The sequence below is a fragment of the Mytilus trossulus genome, chromosome 9 (assembly GCF_036588685.1).
Source record: "Mytilus trossulus isolate FHL-02 chromosome 9, PNRI_Mtr1.1.1.hap1, whole genome shotgun sequence".
NCBI lineage: Eukaryota > Metazoa > Mollusca > Bivalvia > Mytilida > Mytilidae > Mytilus > Mytilus trossulus.
In genome coordinates, this window is record NC_086381.1 from 32,090,545 (window position 1) to 32,110,757 (window position 20,213).

Sequence of the window (20,213 nt, forward strand, 5' to 3'; positions counted from 1 at the left end):
GTTTACGATGCCGAACCTTCAATAAGGATTCAGCCATTTAGAAGGGACAGTTGGATGAGGAAACTGTCTACTTCATCGACTGGCTCTGATGTCATGGCTGATTTCTTTAGTATTCAATTACGTCACAGAGATACGACTAAAGACCAGGCAATTGATTCTGTGTGATTTTTTTTTATAGTGCTGATAAATTGTTGAAAAATGCTACAAGAATAAGAGTAGATTTTTTGTTCAGTGTCTGTGAAAATTATAATTCAGAATATTTCTTGCAAAAGAAAGTACTTTAAAATTATTAGTACACAAATATGTTTGTATAATTGGATCACAAAAGTGTAAAAATGTTATCTTAATAAGATATGATAGAAATATTTTAATTGACCTACTGTTTGACAGAACATCTACTCTTAATTTTCAGTATATCAAAAATGAGTAGGCCATAATGACTTATTAGATAATTGAGGTGATATTTGCTAGAGTAGAAATATATATACTAGAGCTGAATTTCTTGTATAAAAAAATGAAATGTATGGCTCATTGAAATGTGAATTAATCTCCCACAATTCCCTTTGATTGTGATAATATAAGTCCAAGATTCACATTGATTTCTAACTTTTCCATCAACAGACAGAAGCCGATTTAAAAAATCGTAGGATGTCTCTTAAACATAATGTAAGTGTTAACAGATTACATCCCAAAAAATTCCTTCACATTCACAAGATTCAAATCCTTTACTCACTTTTCCACATGCACAATAGGGGCATAATGCCTCTTCATTTTGTGAGCACAATAAATAGTATAATCTTTGACAATCAAGCACGTCCTGTTCCTTATAAAAAAAATGCACCCCAAATATATATCTTCAATATATATAAACCCATACAGTATTGATGAGTTTATCTCATTCTGCGCACTAAAGTATGATTTCCCTGTGACCTACCTTGAATATACCTAATATATATATATATATGTATAATGAAACACTCTCTTATCACAAATCACAGTTATTGTACCTGTCAGTATATCACATTTCACATTTGATCTTTCCATCTTTCCCATGAAATATCTTTTCCTTTTGATGATTTCTGTCAGTCTAATTTGTATGGATTAATTGAAGCTTGTAAGTACAAGTTGATGTTTATGTGCATTGACCATGTCACATTAGCTATTAGTATTAATATCAGTGATTCTGAAAGAAAAATCTTTTGGAGTTCTTTTATAATAGTTTTCCTTCAATAAATATTTTAATTTTGAGCTGGTATATCAACTAAATATTTTAATTTTTGCGTTAAAGATGGAAGAATTGGTACAATATTTGTCACTACTTTGTTCAATGAAAACACTGTAATGTAAAAAGGTAGGTGTATAAACCCATGTTCCTTCCCTTCCTCTAACACAGAAGACTTAATAAATGTTGATATCATTGGTCATATATAGCTTATGATTGAGTGAATAGCCAGAAGGGCTATTTGAAAGAGTAGTACAGTATACTGGTATAGTCACTATTCCTCATGAGTTCTGTTCTAGCAGATATAAGGAACAAGTATTCCCCAACAACCTCAATCATCTTTTGCAATGGAAAACATATCTGATTTCATAGACCATTATAAGGTGATACTGCCAACATAGTATTACTTTATATCAGATCAGTCTATAATGACAATTCCAGTAAATTCAAGTAAGTGTATATGCTCATGTTTGTGTCAGTATTGTCACACTCATAGGTTTATCGAAAACTAAACCGTGCAATTTTGAGAAACAAAATGTCCTTTATACCAACGGAGAAAATCTGACTTTATAGTACAATTTTATCAAGTTATGTAACATTTCAACATTGACTTCATAAGATTTTTGATTTTCTTGTATATATCTCTCTTCACATTCTTTTCAGATTTAGATCTTTTCACTCTCTTTTCAGGACCTAATCTCTTTTCCTTCATTTCCTAATATTACTGCTGTCTACAAATATTTCTAGAAGGCGGTATAAAAACTCATTTTTGTTTATTTCTGCTAAAATTACTTCGGATTGAACAAAAATATACTGGCTATCAACCAATCAAAGTCCAGGATTCTTACATAAGGTGTAATTATTCACTATATATTTTTGCTTTGAATCGAGCACATTCAAATCTTATCATTTTCATCCAATATATCATAAACTTTAGTTTGAATGCCTAATTTTAACTCACTAATCTAATAACTATAAAAAATACCATATTTCATAATTTGATGATTAACTAGTTTTAACGCTATCACTTGCAAAATTAAAGCCATAAAAATTTGAATTTCTTCCTTTTCCAGACGCCTAAAGACCAGGTAAATCATACTATCTGTTGTCAGATGTTGTACAATAACAATCGCTTATTAATGAACATATACTTTATATTGTCTGCCTATAATACTGATACAGGAATCATTCCCTCTGTATATAAAAAATAAGATATATGTACATCCTCAATTATTGAAATTTGAAGGTACATTGCAAATATGAAGCATTTTGATTTATCTTCCAGATGAAATACAAATAGGAAAAAATAAACATTTCCAATCTTCTGAATGTCACATATATTTTTATCTATACATTTATTTCTGTATTTTTTGTTTTTTTACCTTCAAAGCAAAAAAAGAAACGTTTGAATAGAATATTGTTAAAAAAATGAGCCATACTTATAATTTATTGAAAGTTGTGATAGAATTCGAATTGTATTGGAAGAATTACAGCTCAAAAATAAGTTTTATAAATAGTTGAAATTGAAGTTGAAAAGATTGATTACTAACTAGAGTTATCTCTCTTTGATTAAAAGTTTGGAGGTTGTATTTTCCCATACCTTAAAACTGCATTAATAAGAACTATATAGCTACTCCTAATAACATTGAAACAATGAATTATATGAATTCTAGAAAAGTTATTAGAAATGTGTAATTAAAACTATTTAGTTCAGTTAGTTTTTATTATATATTTCTTATAGATTTTCCAGATTTCAAAATTATTCCGGACTCAAATAATTCCTTGTTTTGAATTTTTACTCAAAACATTCTTTCATTTTTATATAATATGTCTTGTGCTAGTAACTGTTTACAATTTACATGTGTGAAAAAAGTGTGGATGAATAATAAAATTAGGAAAAATGGAATTTTACTTCATAATAGGAACACTTGTTAATAGAGTTTATATTTGCAGCATACATATTCAACCTCCATAAACTGTGGAATAAAAATCAGTCTTTTCAATTCATTAGAGCAGTCACATGCAGAATACATTTTGACAGATTCAGAGTTCATACAAAATTAACGTTTAACTCAAATGAGGGAATTAAATGACTCGGTAAAATAAGTGCTGTAATTTCAGAAATTATTGCATGTATTTATTATTGTGATTTCTGAAGAACGGACAAGAATGCTGGATTAATTATTGCAATATCATGAAAATCTGCATACATGAATCGGACACAAAATTGTGAATTCTTATTATTATGATACTAGTGCAGTAGCATTATTTACATTAATAAAAACATTGCAATGATTTCTAAATTTACAGTAATTTAATTTATATGAGTTATTTTAAAAATATATTTTGCTGTCAATACAGTATATAATATACTGAAGATAGTTGACTGCTTCTGAATTAATGTCAAAAGATTTTTTTTCATTTTAATGTAGTTAGAAAAATGTGTATATATACAAAATATTATTGCTTGACCTTATTGCACCAAACAGAGAGAATCAGCTCAGGCCATGAGAAAACTATCCCGAGATAACTTGGAGGTAGAGAAAGCAACAGTTGATAAGCTTGAGGCTCTGGAACAATCCCGTCGATCCTCCATGCAACAATTCCGTAGACCCTCTCTTGTAGATGTAATCCCCGATTGGCCAACTCTCCAACATAGAGAGGCCAAAAAAGAGGTAGATCTCAATCAATGTCAATGTTCACTAACAAAAATAAACAAGCATCACCTTGACTACTGTGACTATTTTTACTTATCAATTATTAATTTCTGTTCTTGTTATGTCCTTGTTTTTATTTAATCTTTATTTTGCATGCAACTTTTTATAATTTTATTTTATTTTATTTTATTTTATTTTACCATCTGATTAAATCCTCTTCAACAAGAATAAATAATCAGCACTAAAAAAAATTCTCCCTTAGCTTTATTAAAATAGCTTTTAGCTTTTATATAAAATAAGTTCAAATAAGTTGGATATTAAAAAACAAAGAAAAATCCCTGTGTTACTGAATAGTTTATTCTGTCCATAAAATAAATTTTGGAATTTAAAATTGATATTGTTTAATGTTAAATATTTAAACAAATTAAATTTGTACAAACTATTACAATGATTTCATCTTGGGCGATGATATTGCAAGATCATTATAGTGTACCAGTATGGACGGTATTAAAAACTTATAATTAAAAGATAAGTATTACAAAATTATTGCAAGTTAGAGCTTTTAAAAAACTGATACAAAGTAAATATATCAAATATAACTCTTTCATCTGCTTAAATATAAAGCGTTTCTTTTTTGTTGAGTCTGAATTGTAAAAAAAATGTGTTAACATCAATAACTTTGTCAATTTTTTATGGAATTTTAAAGTAATAAAGACAGATTTTTTAAGGATCAATAGCTTAATGATGAAAACAGTTGATCTTTTTACGCTCAGCATGTCACTTGCCAACTCACAGTTGCAATCACAGACAAGACATAAGGTTACATGAAACCCTTTTTCAAATTTTTTATTCTAAATTTAAACATGAATTTGGCACAAATTTCTGCAAAAATCTCTGTTTTGTGAATTAAATATGTTTTTGTTATGTAACAGCATGTTAAAGGGTAAAGGGCATAGCGCCTCAAGTGGTCCAAATGTGGAGATTTGTTAAAATGGAATATAAAAAAGCTGTTGTCAAAGTAGCTTTACAACTTTTCTCGGCAACAGAATTGATCGGAAGTATTTATTTTGTCCATTTTATGTTGTTTTTCTTTAGTCTTAGTTGAGAAATAACCTCTTTGTTGAAGAAATAACAACAAAAAAGTACTTCTTGATCTCACAGAGTTGTAAGTATATTCTCGTTTGCAAAAGTGGTTTCTCATCTCAAAAAATGGAAATATGGTGACAAATTTTTCATGTTCAACCAGATTTTAAAATGAAGCTGTATTTTGGGCGACTTGAGACTGTAAGTGCCCTTTTCTTACATTAGGTAATTAAGGTGTGCTGTGTGAATAGGGCTAGCTGTGTTATTATATCTGTTTATTTTTTGTTTTGTTTTGTTTTATTTTATGTTCACATTTTATTTCTTTAAAGTTTTGCATGTATCTGGCAGCTCATCTGCATTTCCTTTCAAATAATTTAATTCTGCATAAAATTATTTTCTTTATCGCTCAATTTTATCCATTCAACCTGTTTCCAATGTTTTTCTTTATCGCTCAATTTTATCCATTCAACCTGTTTCCAATGTTAAGCAATTTATATCAGCTGTTATTATTTTGTATCCATTAAATCCTTCTTCGTTCCTTCCTTCTCTCTCTCAAACTAATCATAGGATAGGGTCATATGATATTCAGATGTCAGAGAACCTGTACTTGACTCAGAATCTTGGAAGATTGTTTTGAGTCCAGTACAAATTTCAAATGACATTTTGAATGCTCTGTAGCCATAGAAAGGTAGAAATATTTTGAATGTTGGAATCACAATCTCATTTGTTAAATGTGTTTGTTTCCATAGAAACCAGACAAGTACATTGTTGAATTGGATGACGTCAAAGCAACTGAAGGTGACAAGAAAGCCATCTTTGAATCTGAATTCTGTAAAAAGAATGCCAAAGTCAAGTGGTTTAAAAACAAGTTGGAGATTTTTGCTGGCCACAAATATCACTTTGAAAATGATAACATGAAGTACAGACTTGTGGTCAACAATGTCAAACTTGAAGATGGTGGAAAGTACACACTGGAATTAAATGGTGTCAAGTCAGGAGCATGGCTTTATGTTGAAGGTTTGTAATATAATACACTTAAACAGTGTCAAGTCAGGAGCATGGCTTTATGTTGAAGGTTTGTAATATAATACACTTAAACAGTGTCAAGTCAGGAGCATGGCTTTATGTTGAAGGTTTGTAATATAATACACTTAAACAGTGTCAAGTCAGGAGCATGGCTTTATGTTGAAGGTTTGTAATATAATTCACTTAAACAGTGTCAAGTCAGGAGCATGGCTTTATGTTGAAGGTTTGTAATATAATACACTTAAACAGTGTCAAGTCAGGAGCATGGCTTTATGTTGAAGGTTTGTAATATAATACACTTAAACAGTGTCAAGTCAGGAGCATGGCTTTATGTTGAAGGTTTGTAATATAATACACTTAAACAGTGTCAAGTCAGGAGCATGGCTTTATGTTGAAGGTTTGTAATATAATACACTTAAACAGTGTCAAGTCAGGAGCATGGCTTTATGTTGAAGGTTTGTAATATAATACACTTAAACAGTGTCAAGTCAGGAGCATGGCTTTATGTTGAAGGTTTGTAATATAATACACTTAAACAGTGTCAAGTCAGGGGCATGGCTTTATGTTGAAGGTTTGTAATATAATACACTTAAACAGTGTCAAGTCAGGAGCATGGCTTTATGTTGAAGGTTTGTAATATAATACATTTAAACAGTGTCAAGTCAGGAGCATGGCTTTATGTTGAAGGTTTGTAATATAATACACTTAAACAGTGTCAAGTCAGGAGCATGGCTTTATGTTGAAGGTTTGTAATATAATACACTTAAACAGTGTCAAGTCAGGAGCATGGCTTTATGTTGAAGGTTTGTAATATAATACACTTAAACAGTGTCAAGTCAGGAGCATGGCTTTATGTTGAAGGTTTGTAATATAATACACTTAAACAGTGTCAAGTCAGGAGCATGGCTTTATGTTGAAGGTTTGTAATATAATACACTTAAACAGTGTCAAGTCAGGAGCATGGCTTTATGTTGAAGGTTTGTAATATAATACACTTTTTTAAAAACAGTGAATTTAGAAGCACTTTCAAAGTTGAAGCAGATAAGTATTTTTCTCAAAATGTGTTTTGGGGCCTAAATGGTCTAAATAGTATAAGCAGTTAAACTTCTTTATCACCAACCTGTCAATACTAAGGTTGAAGTTCAAATCTGTCACACACTATGTGGGTTGGACTCCAATCTTATTAACTATGATTGTCAAATCTGTGATAAGTCTTTGGTTAACTAAAATTTCTCAAACTATGAATCAATTAAGAGGGTTTTGTTTACTGTTTTAGCTTTCACCTGGTATTTTGGATAAGTTGTATAAATGATTCAGTAAGTGTCATTATACCCAATCATTCAAAGAATCAGTCAGAAAATATCCGAAAAGGAAATGCATAGGTGGTAGGGGATGGGTTTATTTTTACTTTCATGTGCATGGTAAGTGTAAGTAAATTGGGTTTTTATTTTTTTATAAAAAGGAAGGTGTTTTATGATTGCCAAAGAGACAACACACCACAAGAGACCAAATGACACAGAAATTAAAAATTGTTTTTGTCTTCATTACAGCCAAAGCCCCACATTTTGAATTCACACAGAAACTACCAGAGAAATTTTCACAAACCAAGAGAAAGGAGGTTGATTTGGAATGCTTTGTATCTGATCCAAGAGCTAGAGTCAAATGGTTCAAGAATGGCAAGCCAATTGAGGTAGGTTTAGAGTGATAAATAAATACTGATTGTGTAATGTAGAGTTATTGCAGTGTAGTGTAGTGTAGTGTAGAAAATGATAATTAGAGTAGTTTGAAATCTAATTGCTTATTTTAAATCTTGATCTTTTTATCAGTTCAGTGGAAACAAGTTTAAACTCAGCAAATCGGATAAGTTCTCAAATAACAATTAATACAATGGTGCTTATAAGGGTCTTGATAAAGGAACTTTATTGTGTAGAACTACAAACCCCCTGGTATGGGTATGAATCTAAAATAGTTTTATTGCATATATCATCCAAATGACACTCATGCAGGCCCAAAACAAAAAGAATGAGACACCTACTCTCTGATCTGTTTACTCTCTGAGTTAAGTGAAATGACCACCATTTTATCAAATGCATTAGTGATGTGTATGTGAAATTGTGAATTAGCATTTTAACAAAGAGAACAAAAATTCGTGTCTGTAATGACATGTACAAATAACAGTTTTTTAAAACTTTGTTTTAAGAAAAGAAAATACAATGAATAATCTAGATCAAAAGTAAGTGTAATTGATGCATAAGACAAATCAGATTATTGATAACATAATTTGAAAATTAGCTTGGCATAGAAATTGTGGTATCTTCTATAAAAAAAGATAATATTAAGGATAACTATCATTACTGATGCCAGGGTATTAATATTGAGGTATCAAGTTGTGTAATAGAAAAAAAGAAGGAAAAACAATGCTTAACTTTAAAATAGATTAAAAGTTTAATAAAAGTTTTATCGAAAAACAAAAATAAAGAAAAATGAGCAAATTTTAAGAAAAAAAATTAAATGTAGTTTAAACCTTTCAGAGGAAAAAGAACAAAACTTTAAATTATCTTAGCATTCATAGTTCTATAAATTTTATTTTTATTATATGTGTATTTTTACTTTTAATTTTGTTTGATGAAGGACTGTGTCATCTTTTTAAATTTCCTTGAATTAACTTAATGGATAAGTTTTGGTAAAAACTTATGAGGAAAAGTTGACGCAGATTTAACACCGTGACCATCTTCACTGGCTACATAATCAAAATGTTGATAATCATACATAAATCTATTACGCTTACTGAAATTATTACTATAATCTTGTCTATGTGATTTATGTCCAACGTTAGGATCATTTAGTTTGGAACCTATTTTTTTATGAATTTGTTGAATTTTCGACACATGTACGCCGTCCATTCCATTGGGACCACCCTCTACATTTGCCAGAGTTAATCTATTGGTTTGATTTCTTGTCTGAATGTTTTTCATCCAAGGTGGTATTGTGGATCTTGGTGAATCGTAGATCTGAGGCAATCCTGTTTTTGGATGGCGTTTAACCTTTCTGCCACTTTCAAGTTTTTCATTAAGATCTATAATCTGGTCAGGTTCAAATTTGGGAATATTGTTAGTCTTTATATGGTGATAGATTTTTGCACCGTCTAGTGGCCTTTTGAAGTCAGCACCTGGAATTGGAGAAGAATATACAGCTCTTGGTTTATCTTGTTTTCCCAGAAGTTCTTTCTCTAAAAATTGAAGTTTTCCTTGTTTTTTAAGTTCATAAAGCGTTTCTCTTGCAACAGGCATTCTTTTCTTTATTTTTGTCCTTACTGTAGACATATTTGCTGCAGCTATTTTCGGCATGAATATCCAATATAATATTGTTAGAACACAATTAAGACTTCCCTCTGGTAACTTTCTAGTATTCCACACTGCATTACGAATATCTGTTGATGACGGATTGTGAAGTGGAATCTTAATTTTTTCAAGCCATTTATTTCCTAAGATAAAGAATGCATCAAAGTCATTTGCTGGATGGAAGAAGATAGAATTACGACAGCTTATTCCACACTCATATAAGATATTCTTTGGATGGTCAGGAATGGGTCTTCCAGCTACAATTAAATGACTTGATTTTAAAGAGTAGCCTGTTTTCAGCTCAATCTTGTGTTTAAAGCTTGCAATTGTTTGATCAGATCTTAGATATGTCTTATATATAACTCCATCTGGAGCATGAGCAAAAACAGGATAAGTTTCTAATTTTAGCACCAATGGAATTGAGAGGTCAAAGACCAGATCCATTATTTTATGATTGTTAGATAGTTTTTGATTGCCAATTGTCAGTTCATATAATGAAGCATTAGGTACTCCCATTCTTTCAAGTTTACGTTTTAATTTTCTAATAGTTTTGTTAGCGGATATTCTTACATTTTCTAGTATTCCATGCCCAATGCTGATTTTAAGTGGCACTCCAAATACAAGGTCCCTATCTATATGTGTCATGACAACATTCATTACAATTATTTGATGTCTTTCAATTTGTCCAATTGTTGATGAAAAGTCTGCTCTTTTTCCATCTTTATAAAGTCTGATAAGATCTACAGGGACATTGGTCAGACCATGGAGCATGAAGGCAAGAACTGACCAACGGTCATACTGGGACACAGTGATGTCATATTTCTCTCCAGATTCAGTAACAACATTGACAGTCTCTAATTGAATATGACTTTGATGCCCGACCGTTGATAGGACTAGTTTCTCACCCGTATGTATGCTTAGGTATGCTATACAGTAATCCCAGTTGACTAGCTTGTTTTGATATTGTAGGACTAGAACATGAAGTGGGACATAAAGTTCATGCAGCCCAGCATCTTCTGGACCATTAGCACTGAAAGCTCTATTAAATACTGCATAAACAATATCTGTACCTGTACTGCAAGGGTCAAGGTAGAAACGATAAGTCTTACCCCAGAATGTCTCTACATTTATCAATAAATCAAAATGTGCTTGAATCATGACATGAAGTATTGACCTATTTTTAATGCGATATTCAAATAATCGTTTATCATTTTCTAGAGCTCGGTTCGAATACAGAATTTCTTGTCTTTCTATAGGAATTCCTTTCCTCTTTCGTATATTTGTTTTAAGTTTTTGGACGGTCATTGATAAATCCAGATTTAATTCAAAGCTTGTTTTTAGTTGTCCAATTTCAATTGTCACAATTGCATTTTCTTCTGGCATCACCATGACAACTGAACCAGGTCTTATACTGTATACACTGTTCAGACTAACAGGGGATAGTTGTCCTGGACTAAGTAACATCAGTTGGTGTTGAAATCGAAGGAAACCAAAGTGTTTTTCTGCATATTCTATGATATTTCCTACCAGATTTTGGTCAGGAGGGAACACAGCTATACTATCTAACTTCATGAATGACCACAGTGCTACAGTCTGTCCATGTGCTGGGTTCAATTGTAAAATAGTATCTGAGTCATCCAAATCAAAGTTGTCCATGTCAGAATCGTCATCCTCTGAATCGTAGGTTTTATCCTGCATTCTCTGTAGGTGTAATCTTTGTAGCTGACCATCATGACCAGGTCTCTAAAAGGAATGATAGAAATAAGGTCATTCAGTTCAAAAATTTTTTGTAACAGTTAAATGAATTGTAAATTTGAAAGACTTTTCATCTAAATGAAAATATGATTTGTTTTATATTATTTTTTTCATTGTTTTTTATGACTACATAATCCTTTTTGTTTAAATATTTTTTTTTTTCTCACAAGTTTGCCATATAAGGGGAGATAACTCAGAAAATGTTACTTTTATAAATGAATGTGATTTGAATGTAACTAGTTTGTTATGTAGCAAGAAAACAAGTCCTGTAAACATGATATAAACTACACCTTGGCAAATTATAAAGTAAAGCAATTGATTTTAATTTTGACGCCCATTCAATTTTTTGTGCATTGTTAATTCGTAATATTGACAACAAATTGTAACAGAATAAAATTGGTTGATTTTATTGGCAGGTTTTATAATGCATTGTCGATGTCTATAGAAATTTTGATATTTTTCTGTTCATTAGTTAAGATCAATCACACCCCAAAAACTGACATTTGATATTAATTTCATAACTTTTAAACAATCTACAAAAATAGCACTGCACAAAAGATTGAACATTGAAATAGATATAAATGAATAAAGTGCATGAGTTAATAATGATTTTATAAATAGATGAAATAAACAAACAAACTTACTTGAGTATGCACTGGAAGGATCCTGTCTGTTTCACTGAGTAGTCCATTCATATAGTAGTCATCCATTAGAGTCTCAAATCAGCAGACTACACAATCTAAAATAATTAAAACTAGAATAAATATATTTCTAATGATACTTTGTTAACTACTTTAAGAAGCACTTTGTTTAAGCGAATTTGATTGATTGAAATGGTTTGCCAATTTGATAAAGTAAATAAACAATTATGTTGTCTAAAATTTTCAAGTGTAAAGTTTACCTTTAAATTCAATACAACATTTCACATTTGAATTTATTATATTTCTGTTTTTCAAATGATTAATCAATTTTTTATATTTTTCCACAGCAAATTTATCTTCATCTAAAACTTTCGGCTATCATACTAAATTTGAGCCGTTCTGTCATCCCAATATCCAATAAGTCAGGGGGTAATGTGCGAAATCATATTTTAATTACCTTAATAAATCACTGTGTATTAATTTTCCACTTTGAAGTGGCTCTTTATCTTGTCGACAAATTCGTGCAGGAAGATTGTATCCCTCCTAGGATACCAAACACTGGTTAATAAATGCTAATTTTAATTCCATGTTTTGTCCTTAGATCAATACATTTATAACTGCTATAAAATGCTCAGTTCAATTTTAAAATCATTATTTAAAAAAATGATCTATTAATACTTTTAGTTTCACAGATAATGTCCTAGCTTTTCCAATTATATATTTTTTCTTCGTGCCTTTGATATTTAATGATGAAATTCATTCTGGTGTTCCACTATAAAGTCCTATGTAGGAATGTTTATTTTATCCGATGGAATTAAATGTTTGAGCTATCTACAGTTGAACAAATAAGTTATATTTATTTACATCTCAGCCATCTGCAATTAAATGTGGCACTGCAGTGATTGTATTGTCGCACTTCTATACAATATATACGGTTGCTGTAGCAGTGTCATTATATAAGTATTAACTAGTATTAAAGTTTCCAACCTTGAATACTACATAATTCTGTTAATATTTACATTTCACCATAATAATAGCCAATATGTATCATAAATGTTGTTAAAATTGGTCTCCCAGTTCAATTTTATTACTTATATCCAATTTTGAAATTTAAACTAAAACGCATCTTGAAATTAATTCTTTTGTTGCCAATTTTAATTGAATAAATATAAGATCTGGTTATATTTACGCTTCATGTCACCACATTTGTTACACTTTTAAAATATAAATCCAGACGATTCCTCACTAGTATAGTTGTGATGATTCCTAGATAGATAATGGTCTAATGTTATAACTAGCACTTCATCAGTATAATCCATTAATTGGCTATAAGATCTTGAATTTGGTAATAAATGTAGACAGAGGGGATTTTTCAGAAATGCTAAAATAGTACTTTAAATAGAGATCAGATATTTAACCAAAAAAAAAAATTTCCTCAAAACAATGCTTAAAATTTATCTTTGTTAATGAGTTGTCATTTTTGGAAAGATTTTTTTTTTTTTTTATGAATTTATTACCCTTTTAAGGCCTCTCTTAAATTAAAATTTTAATTAAAGGTAAATATAACAATGCCTGCATGTCAATGTTAAACTGTTATTTTGAAATTGTATCTAGCTTGGTGTATATCTGATACTTTGTGGTTCAATGGATGATCAAATTGGTTTCTAAGGCAGAGACTACAGTCACACTTAGGCATGTGTTACCGTGAAAAAGACGTCATTAAATAGTCTATCAAAACATTTAATTGTCTTCATAGGAAAAATTTGAAATATAAAGGTCAATACTGACTATTTATTGTTTGGTTATTTATAAAGATTATTGAATGAAATATTCTTGTCAATTTTTCATCCGTTGTATTTTAATTTTAATCTATAACAATTTAATAAAAATTTCATAAAGTTCAAAATTTAAAAGTACTGATTTTAAACAACAAAAGTCTTGAGTTCATACAGAATGTACTGGTTTACCTGCAAATAGAACATACTTCTGTTGACTCTTTGTTATGATTTAGAAACTTTCATTTATTTTATTCAAATTTTGATTTGATTTTTTGAGTTGTAAAAATACAATGTGTATTTATTTTGATTGTTCACTCATGTTTTGAGTATGTACATATGTACTGTTTATAGATTTGACTGAAATAGCATGGTTCTAAATATTAACATATTGTGTTTTTGTTGTATTAATTGTAGAGTCCAAAGCAAGGTGACCCAGAGGTATAGAAATTTACTGAATTAATTCCAACCCTCAAATTATGTATAGCCCACATCCTTTTTATTTTATATAAACCTTATTTCAAGAAAAACAATCTACTTAATTTTAAGTAGACCATGAGCTATAGCCTATATTCCATATTTTACTTTACAAGCACCTGCTAAAGCTATACAGCTTCACTTATAAATGACCATAAATGCACAGATTATTTTCTTATAGTCTTATCTATTGTATTGTATTGCCATTTTGCTTCCATTCAAATTTGCTTCCATAAATGCCTTATCACACATTTTCTCCTTTTCCCCATCATTTATTATCTTCCCCTGAACTCGATCATTTATTTCACTTTCATTATATCTTTTTTTTTAAAACTTTGCCAATCTTTAACATACTTTAATTTCAGGAAAAAACTTTAATACTTGAACATCTTTATTGTGTTAAATTTAGGGAGGACATCAAAAGATCGATGTAGGATAAAAAAACTTAAATCAAATAGTTTGGGGGTGGGGGTCAACATTGCTGCAAGTTTTGTTAATCCAAAATCGATTTTACATATATAGGTTAATCACTTTTTTCCAAATTAAGTTAAGAGGGGGGTGGGGACTGTGAAAAAACTATGTGAATTAAGTTTTTTTTATCTTACATTGAACTTTTGATGTTGTCCCTTAATTAGTGTTAGATATATAGTGTTCTCCAATTGCACCATAATTATTTTAAAGGAAAAGTTCATCTTTATTTTGAAAGGAAGTCATAAACTAGACAATGTATTATAACTGTGTGTAAGTTATACAAAAGAAATTGTCTTGGGAGCAAAAACGTAAAGTTATTTTTTTTGTTTGTTTTGCTAAAAACCTGAAGTGTGATTGAAGGTATTGGCTTTGATCAGTCAAGTTTAAGATAACAATCATAGTTTTTAAGATGAAAACAAACAAAACAGTTCTGAATTTGTTTGTTATAAAAAGTAATTGAATTCTATGAATAAGAGATAAATGTTTGGGAAATACGAACCCTGCCATGCTGACTTTCATCAAAATCTTGAGATATTGAAATACTTGGTAATCTCTGTCTATTTTCTTTCGTATCATTTATATTCCGCTGATGAAGATAGAGATAAAGCTTTTATATCATTAATCTTAATTTTATAAGCATTTGAAAATTTTAACATTCAAACTTTTTGCAGAAATTTATATGCATTAACAAATATATTTTCGAATTTAATTTTTGATGAACTTAGATGTTTTGTTTAAGATGTATTATATTAGAAAACATTCCAAAATTTGATTGCTATCAATATTAGAAGCTAATTTTATCAATGCTCAGCTAGATTTGTAAGATAAATTGTTGTTGAAATCTAATTTAGTACAAATCTTTTCTAATCGTTTATTATTTTAGTTCTTTGTAAGATCTGTATGATATACTGGTGCCAATTCCTTCACAGATTTACACAAGTTAGGGCACAGGATAAATAAAATGGGATAAAATTTGAGTACTTTCACATGGAGTTTGTAAAGAATTCAGTGGTAGTGGTGTTTTTGTGGGATTAGATTTTTGGATCTCAGGCTATTAGTTCTCAATAATTTTATAAATTCTTATTGTATTTTATAGTACCAATCAGGTAAAATGGAGATCCAACGTCGTGAGAACCGCTGTATCCTCAGAATCAAAGACTGCCAGCCAGATGATGAAGCTGAGTACACATGTACTTGTGGTGATGCTAAAACTACTTGTCAGTTTAAAGTCACAGGTTAGTTTTTAAATGATTTGATCAGAGCACTAGTGATTCTTTGAACTTGGATGAAGAGTGGTCTCATACAACATCTTCTTATTTCTATCTTCAATCTAAAAAAAAATGGTCAATACAGTTCATCAGTGTTAAAATTATGCAATATTCTCATTAATGGGATAATATTTTTTTGGCATTCCTGAGATCTGAAAAGTATGAAGGTATGCAAGCATTTAGTACATGTATATAAAATTTACTTTTTGCAAAACTATGTATTATTCTTGATAATAATGATGTTTTTGTCCCAGGCAGATTGATGTTTTTGTCCCAGGCGGATAACACTGGCCTCACAACTGTTTGGAACTTTTGGTCCTCTGCGATCTTCAACTTTGTAGTTGTTATGGCTTTCAAACTGTTTACATCTAAGCATAGTTTTGTGTGGAGGTAGCATGCATCTGGTGTTTAAATTTTATTTTCAACCTGTTACCTTTTGATGGTTATTATTCGTTCGTTTCTCTTTCCTATATTTTCTCCCATTTATCTGTTTATTTATAGTAACCCTGACGTGTAATGTTGTCATTTTAATGTTATAATTAACACTATCTTAAAAGTTGGAGGTTTGGCATGCCACAAAACCAGGTTCAACCCACATTTTTTTCATAAAAATGTCCTTTACCAAGTCAAGAAAATGGCCATTGTTACATTATAGTTTGTTTCTGTGTGTGTTACATTTTGGTGTTGTGTTGTAGTTCTCTTATATTTAATACGTTTCCCTCAGTTTTAGTTTGTAACCCAGATTTGTTTTTTCTCTCTATCTATTTATGAATTTTGAACAGCGGTATACTACTGTTGCCTTTATTTACGAATCTTTTACAATGAAATAAAAATGTGAGAAAATCATTATCATTAGCTCACCGGGCCCGAAGGGCCAAGTGAGCTTTTCTCATCACTTGGCGTCCGTCGTCGTCTGTCGTCCGTTGTCCAGCGTTAACTTTTACAAAAATCTTCTCCTCTGAAACTACTTGGCCAAATTAAACCAAACTGGGCCACAATCATCATTGATGTATCTAGTTTAAAGTTTGTGTTTTTTAACCCGGCCAACCATCCAAGATGGCCGCCATGGCTAAAAATAGAACAAAGGGGTAAAATGCAGTTTTTGGCTTATAACTCAAAAACCAAAGCATTTAGAGCAAATCTGACATGGAGTCAAATTGTTTATCAGGTCAAGATCTATCTGCCCTGAAATTTTCAGATGAATCAGACAACCCATTGTTGGGTTGCTGCCCCTAAATTGGTAATTTTAAGAAAATTTTACTGTTTTTGGTTATTATCTTGAATATTATTATAGATGGAGATAAATTGTAAACAGCAATAATGTTCAGCAAAGTAAGATTTGCAAATAAGTCAACATGACCAAAATGGTCAGTTGACCCCTTCAGTAGTTATTGCCCTTTATAGTCAATTTTTAACCATTTTTCGTAAATATCCATGATCTTTTACAAAAATCTTCTCCTCTGAAACTACCGGGCCAAATTAATCCAAACTTGGCCATAATCATCATTGATGTATCTAGTTTAAAGTTTGTGTTTTTTAACCCGGCCAACCATCCAAGATGGCCGCCATGACTAAAAATAGAACATAAGGGTAAAATGCAGTTTTTGGCTTATAACTCAAAAACCAAAGCATTTAGAGCAAATCTGACATGGGGTCAAATTGTTTATCAGGTCAAGATCTATCTGCCCTGAAATTTTCAGATGAATCAGACAACCCATTGTTGGGTTGCTGCCCCTAAATTGGTAATTTTAAGGAAATTTTACTATTTTTGGTTATTATCTTGAATATTATTATAGATGGAGATAAATTGTAAACAGCAATAATGTACAGCAATTTAAAACTCAAAAATAAGTCAAAATGACCAAAATGTTCAATTGACCCCCTAAGAAGTTATTGTCCTTTATAATCAATTTTTAACAATTTTCATAAAATTTGTAAATTTTTACTAACATTTTCCACTGAAACTACATGGACAAGTTCATTATAGATAGAGATAATTGAAAGCAGCAAGAATTTTCAGTAAAGTAAGATGTACAAACACATCACAATCAACTAAACACAATTTTGTCATGAACTGTCTGCTTCCTTTGTTTAATTCACATATACCTAGGTGAGCGACACAGGCTCTTTAGAGCCTCTAGTTCCTGTTGTCCTGGAATGTTATTGTAAAAAGTTTCTAGAAATAAGGGATAGATATTTACATTAGAAAATTTTAAAACAAATGATTCTGTGTGAAGTATTATCCTCATTAAAATTATCCATAGACATAAAATTTTTACTAACCAAGGGTTATAATCCAGTGCCCTCTTCTCCAAGAGACTTGATGATAACCCTTGGCTAGGGAATATATAAACAATACAGCACCATGAAATATAATCAAGTGTCAGCTAAAGCTTTTGTACTTTCTTAAACTGTTGTTTTAAATTTTGCTGTAAATTCTCAGCTTCAAATTTTGGGTTGGAGCCTTCCTGATGAAGGTTAATCGCAACACAATCAAGTTTTATTCTCATTTAATGTTAATGATTTATTTTTATTTAAAATAATAAGAAACATAAGTGTTTTTTTCGTCTATGTTGGCTATTTTTGTAATCTGTAATATCTGTATTGAAAAAAGTAATATTAAATCTTTCTTGCACAATACATGTTGCCAAAGATGTAATCAAAGCAGAGATGTTTGGTATCCATTGTTTATTTGAATTTTCAACTTAGCCTTTGTGTTTAATTTAAGTTATTTAGGTTTACCAATTCAAACATTCCAGTAGCAGTATTAAACCTGATGTTTATAGACTTAATATAAACCTCCATTGAAATTAATCAAGTTTAAAGAATGCTATTGCAAAACTTCTTAAGTGTATACACATTTACTTGCAATTAATCAAATTTGCTAAGATTCTTTTGGGATCTATTTAAATGAGTGTACTTTGTTTGAATGAACATTGCTCCACTTCAACTTCACTCTTTGAATTTCAAAAGCATTAGTTTGTTTGACATAAGATTAATCAGAGGCAAGGCAATGGGTATGTAAATAACAGATTTAGGCAAGGCAATGGGTATGTAAATAACAGATTTAGGCAATATTTTTCAAATAAATACAGTCAATTGGATTTATAATGAACACAAAATACAGGGATTTGTGATTATTATAAGCACATGCTATTTATATAGAGGTGCATTTTAGACGCTTCATATTAGAAAGGCATCAGATTTTTCTTGATCCTTTTACTTATCCTTCTAAAACTGGTATTAATGTACTTTTATATTGATAAAATATATAGGTCTCGCGGAAATCTTTGCACAAAATTTTAGCCTGTTGATTGAGAAACATCATCTTGTTCAAAAGACCAACACAAGTCAATAAATATATATTTTGAATTTGCATGAGTTTTTTTTACTGGATTTGTATCTACAAACATTGATATATGTATATTGTGTGCAATTATTTTCTAGATCCTGAATGGGATTTCATGAAGTTGTTAGATGATGTTGAAGGTATAGAAAGAGATAGAGCAACATTTGAATGTGATGTCAACGATCCAGAGGCTGAGGTTAAATGGTTTAGAAATGACAAGGTATGTACCTTCCTAAATAGGGAAAGACAAGCATGAATACAATCCCTATGTAATGGAGATCCCATACTTTTCTTAGAAAACACCCATGTATTTATGACAATGGTTAATAAACGGTTTAAATGAAACAGAGCAGAAAAGCCAGAAATGTTTGTGTCAATGGTATATCAATAACTGTTACCTTTTAGAGGAAAAATTATAGTTGGACCAACTTGGTTCCATTTTGTTCTTTATAACACTATGCAGTATAGAATTTGATAATGCTTCTGAGACATCATTTTAAATTATGATAGTTCATGACAAATCTGTCACCATTTTAATATTGTAATATTTATTTATTTTTATATAAAAAACAACTTTTCTTATATAACCGTACAAACAACTGTTCAACAACATTTACCTTGCATTAGGACATCCAAATACCAAATTACAATATGATCATGTCACCATTGATTCTATCACACGTTGTTCCTACCAGCTCAAATACACGTCCCAAATGTTTTAGTGATTTCACCTTTAAAGTGTATTCATAACTTTGTTTCGGCCAGTATAAATTGATTCTTAAGCCGTTTTTATTAATTATATGAAATTTATTAAGCATTATTCAGTTGAAAAAAAGACTGAGATAGATTTCCAAGTTTGTGGGTCATAATGTATAAACAATTGGCTGAGGACATTTGAGTGAAAAAAATATGACGCTTGAGCACGAAAGTAGATCCAATTTGAGGGCCAGAATTTTAACCCATTTTAGCGAAAATTTAAATTGCCAAAGCCCATTTTAGCGAAATCTTTTTAACCCTTTTTAGGATATAAATAATATATAATAAATTAAAAATAGTTTAATAGACTCAAGACAGCTCAACATAAAACAATATAAAACTTCAATTGAAATACAGCACTAAAAGTGTAAAAGGTTAAATCAAATGTTAAA

General features: G+C 30.3%; 2 protein-coding genes across 20 annotated transcripts in view; one reads left to right on the forward strand and one right to left on the reverse strand.

Annotated features, from left to right (window-relative positions):
• LOC134685569 (twitchin-like) overlaps window positions 1-20,213 on the forward strand; it is a 131,446-nt gene that overhangs the window by 57,650 nt on the left and 53,583 nt on the right. For 14 of the 19 annotated variants that reach the window (XM_063545375.1, XM_063545366.1, XM_063545363.1 and 11 more), the window contains 6 exons: window positions 2,296-2,310; window positions 3,712-3,897; window positions 5,712-5,979; window positions 7,539-7,678; window positions 15,545-15,683; window positions 19,164-19,285. In XM_063545375.1, the coding sequence (XP_063401445.1) occupies window positions 2,296-2,310; window positions 3,712-3,897; window positions 5,712-5,979; window positions 7,539-7,678; window positions 15,545-15,683; window positions 19,164-19,285 (870 nt within the window). The remainder of the gene's footprint in view (window positions 1-2,295; window positions 2,311-3,711; window positions 3,898-5,711; window positions 5,980-7,538; window positions 7,679-15,544; window positions 15,684-19,163; window positions 19,286-20,213) is intronic. The other 5 variants (XM_063545368.1, XM_063545373.1, XM_063545378.1 and 2 more) reach the window with 2 other exon arrangements.
• LOC134685571 (uncharacterized) lies at window positions 8,582-12,428 on the reverse strand. Its single transcript, XM_063545383.1, has 3 exons — window positions 12,183-12,428; window positions 11,729-11,823; window positions 8,582-11,072 (listed from the first exon to the last, which is right to left on the reverse strand). The coding sequence occupies exons 2-3, from the start codon at window positions 11,792-11,794 to the stop codon at window positions 8,655-8,657; spliced, it is 2,484 nt and encodes an 827-aa protein (XP_063401453.1). The 5' UTR covers window positions 11,795-11,823; window positions 12,183-12,428; the 3' UTR covers window positions 8,582-8,654.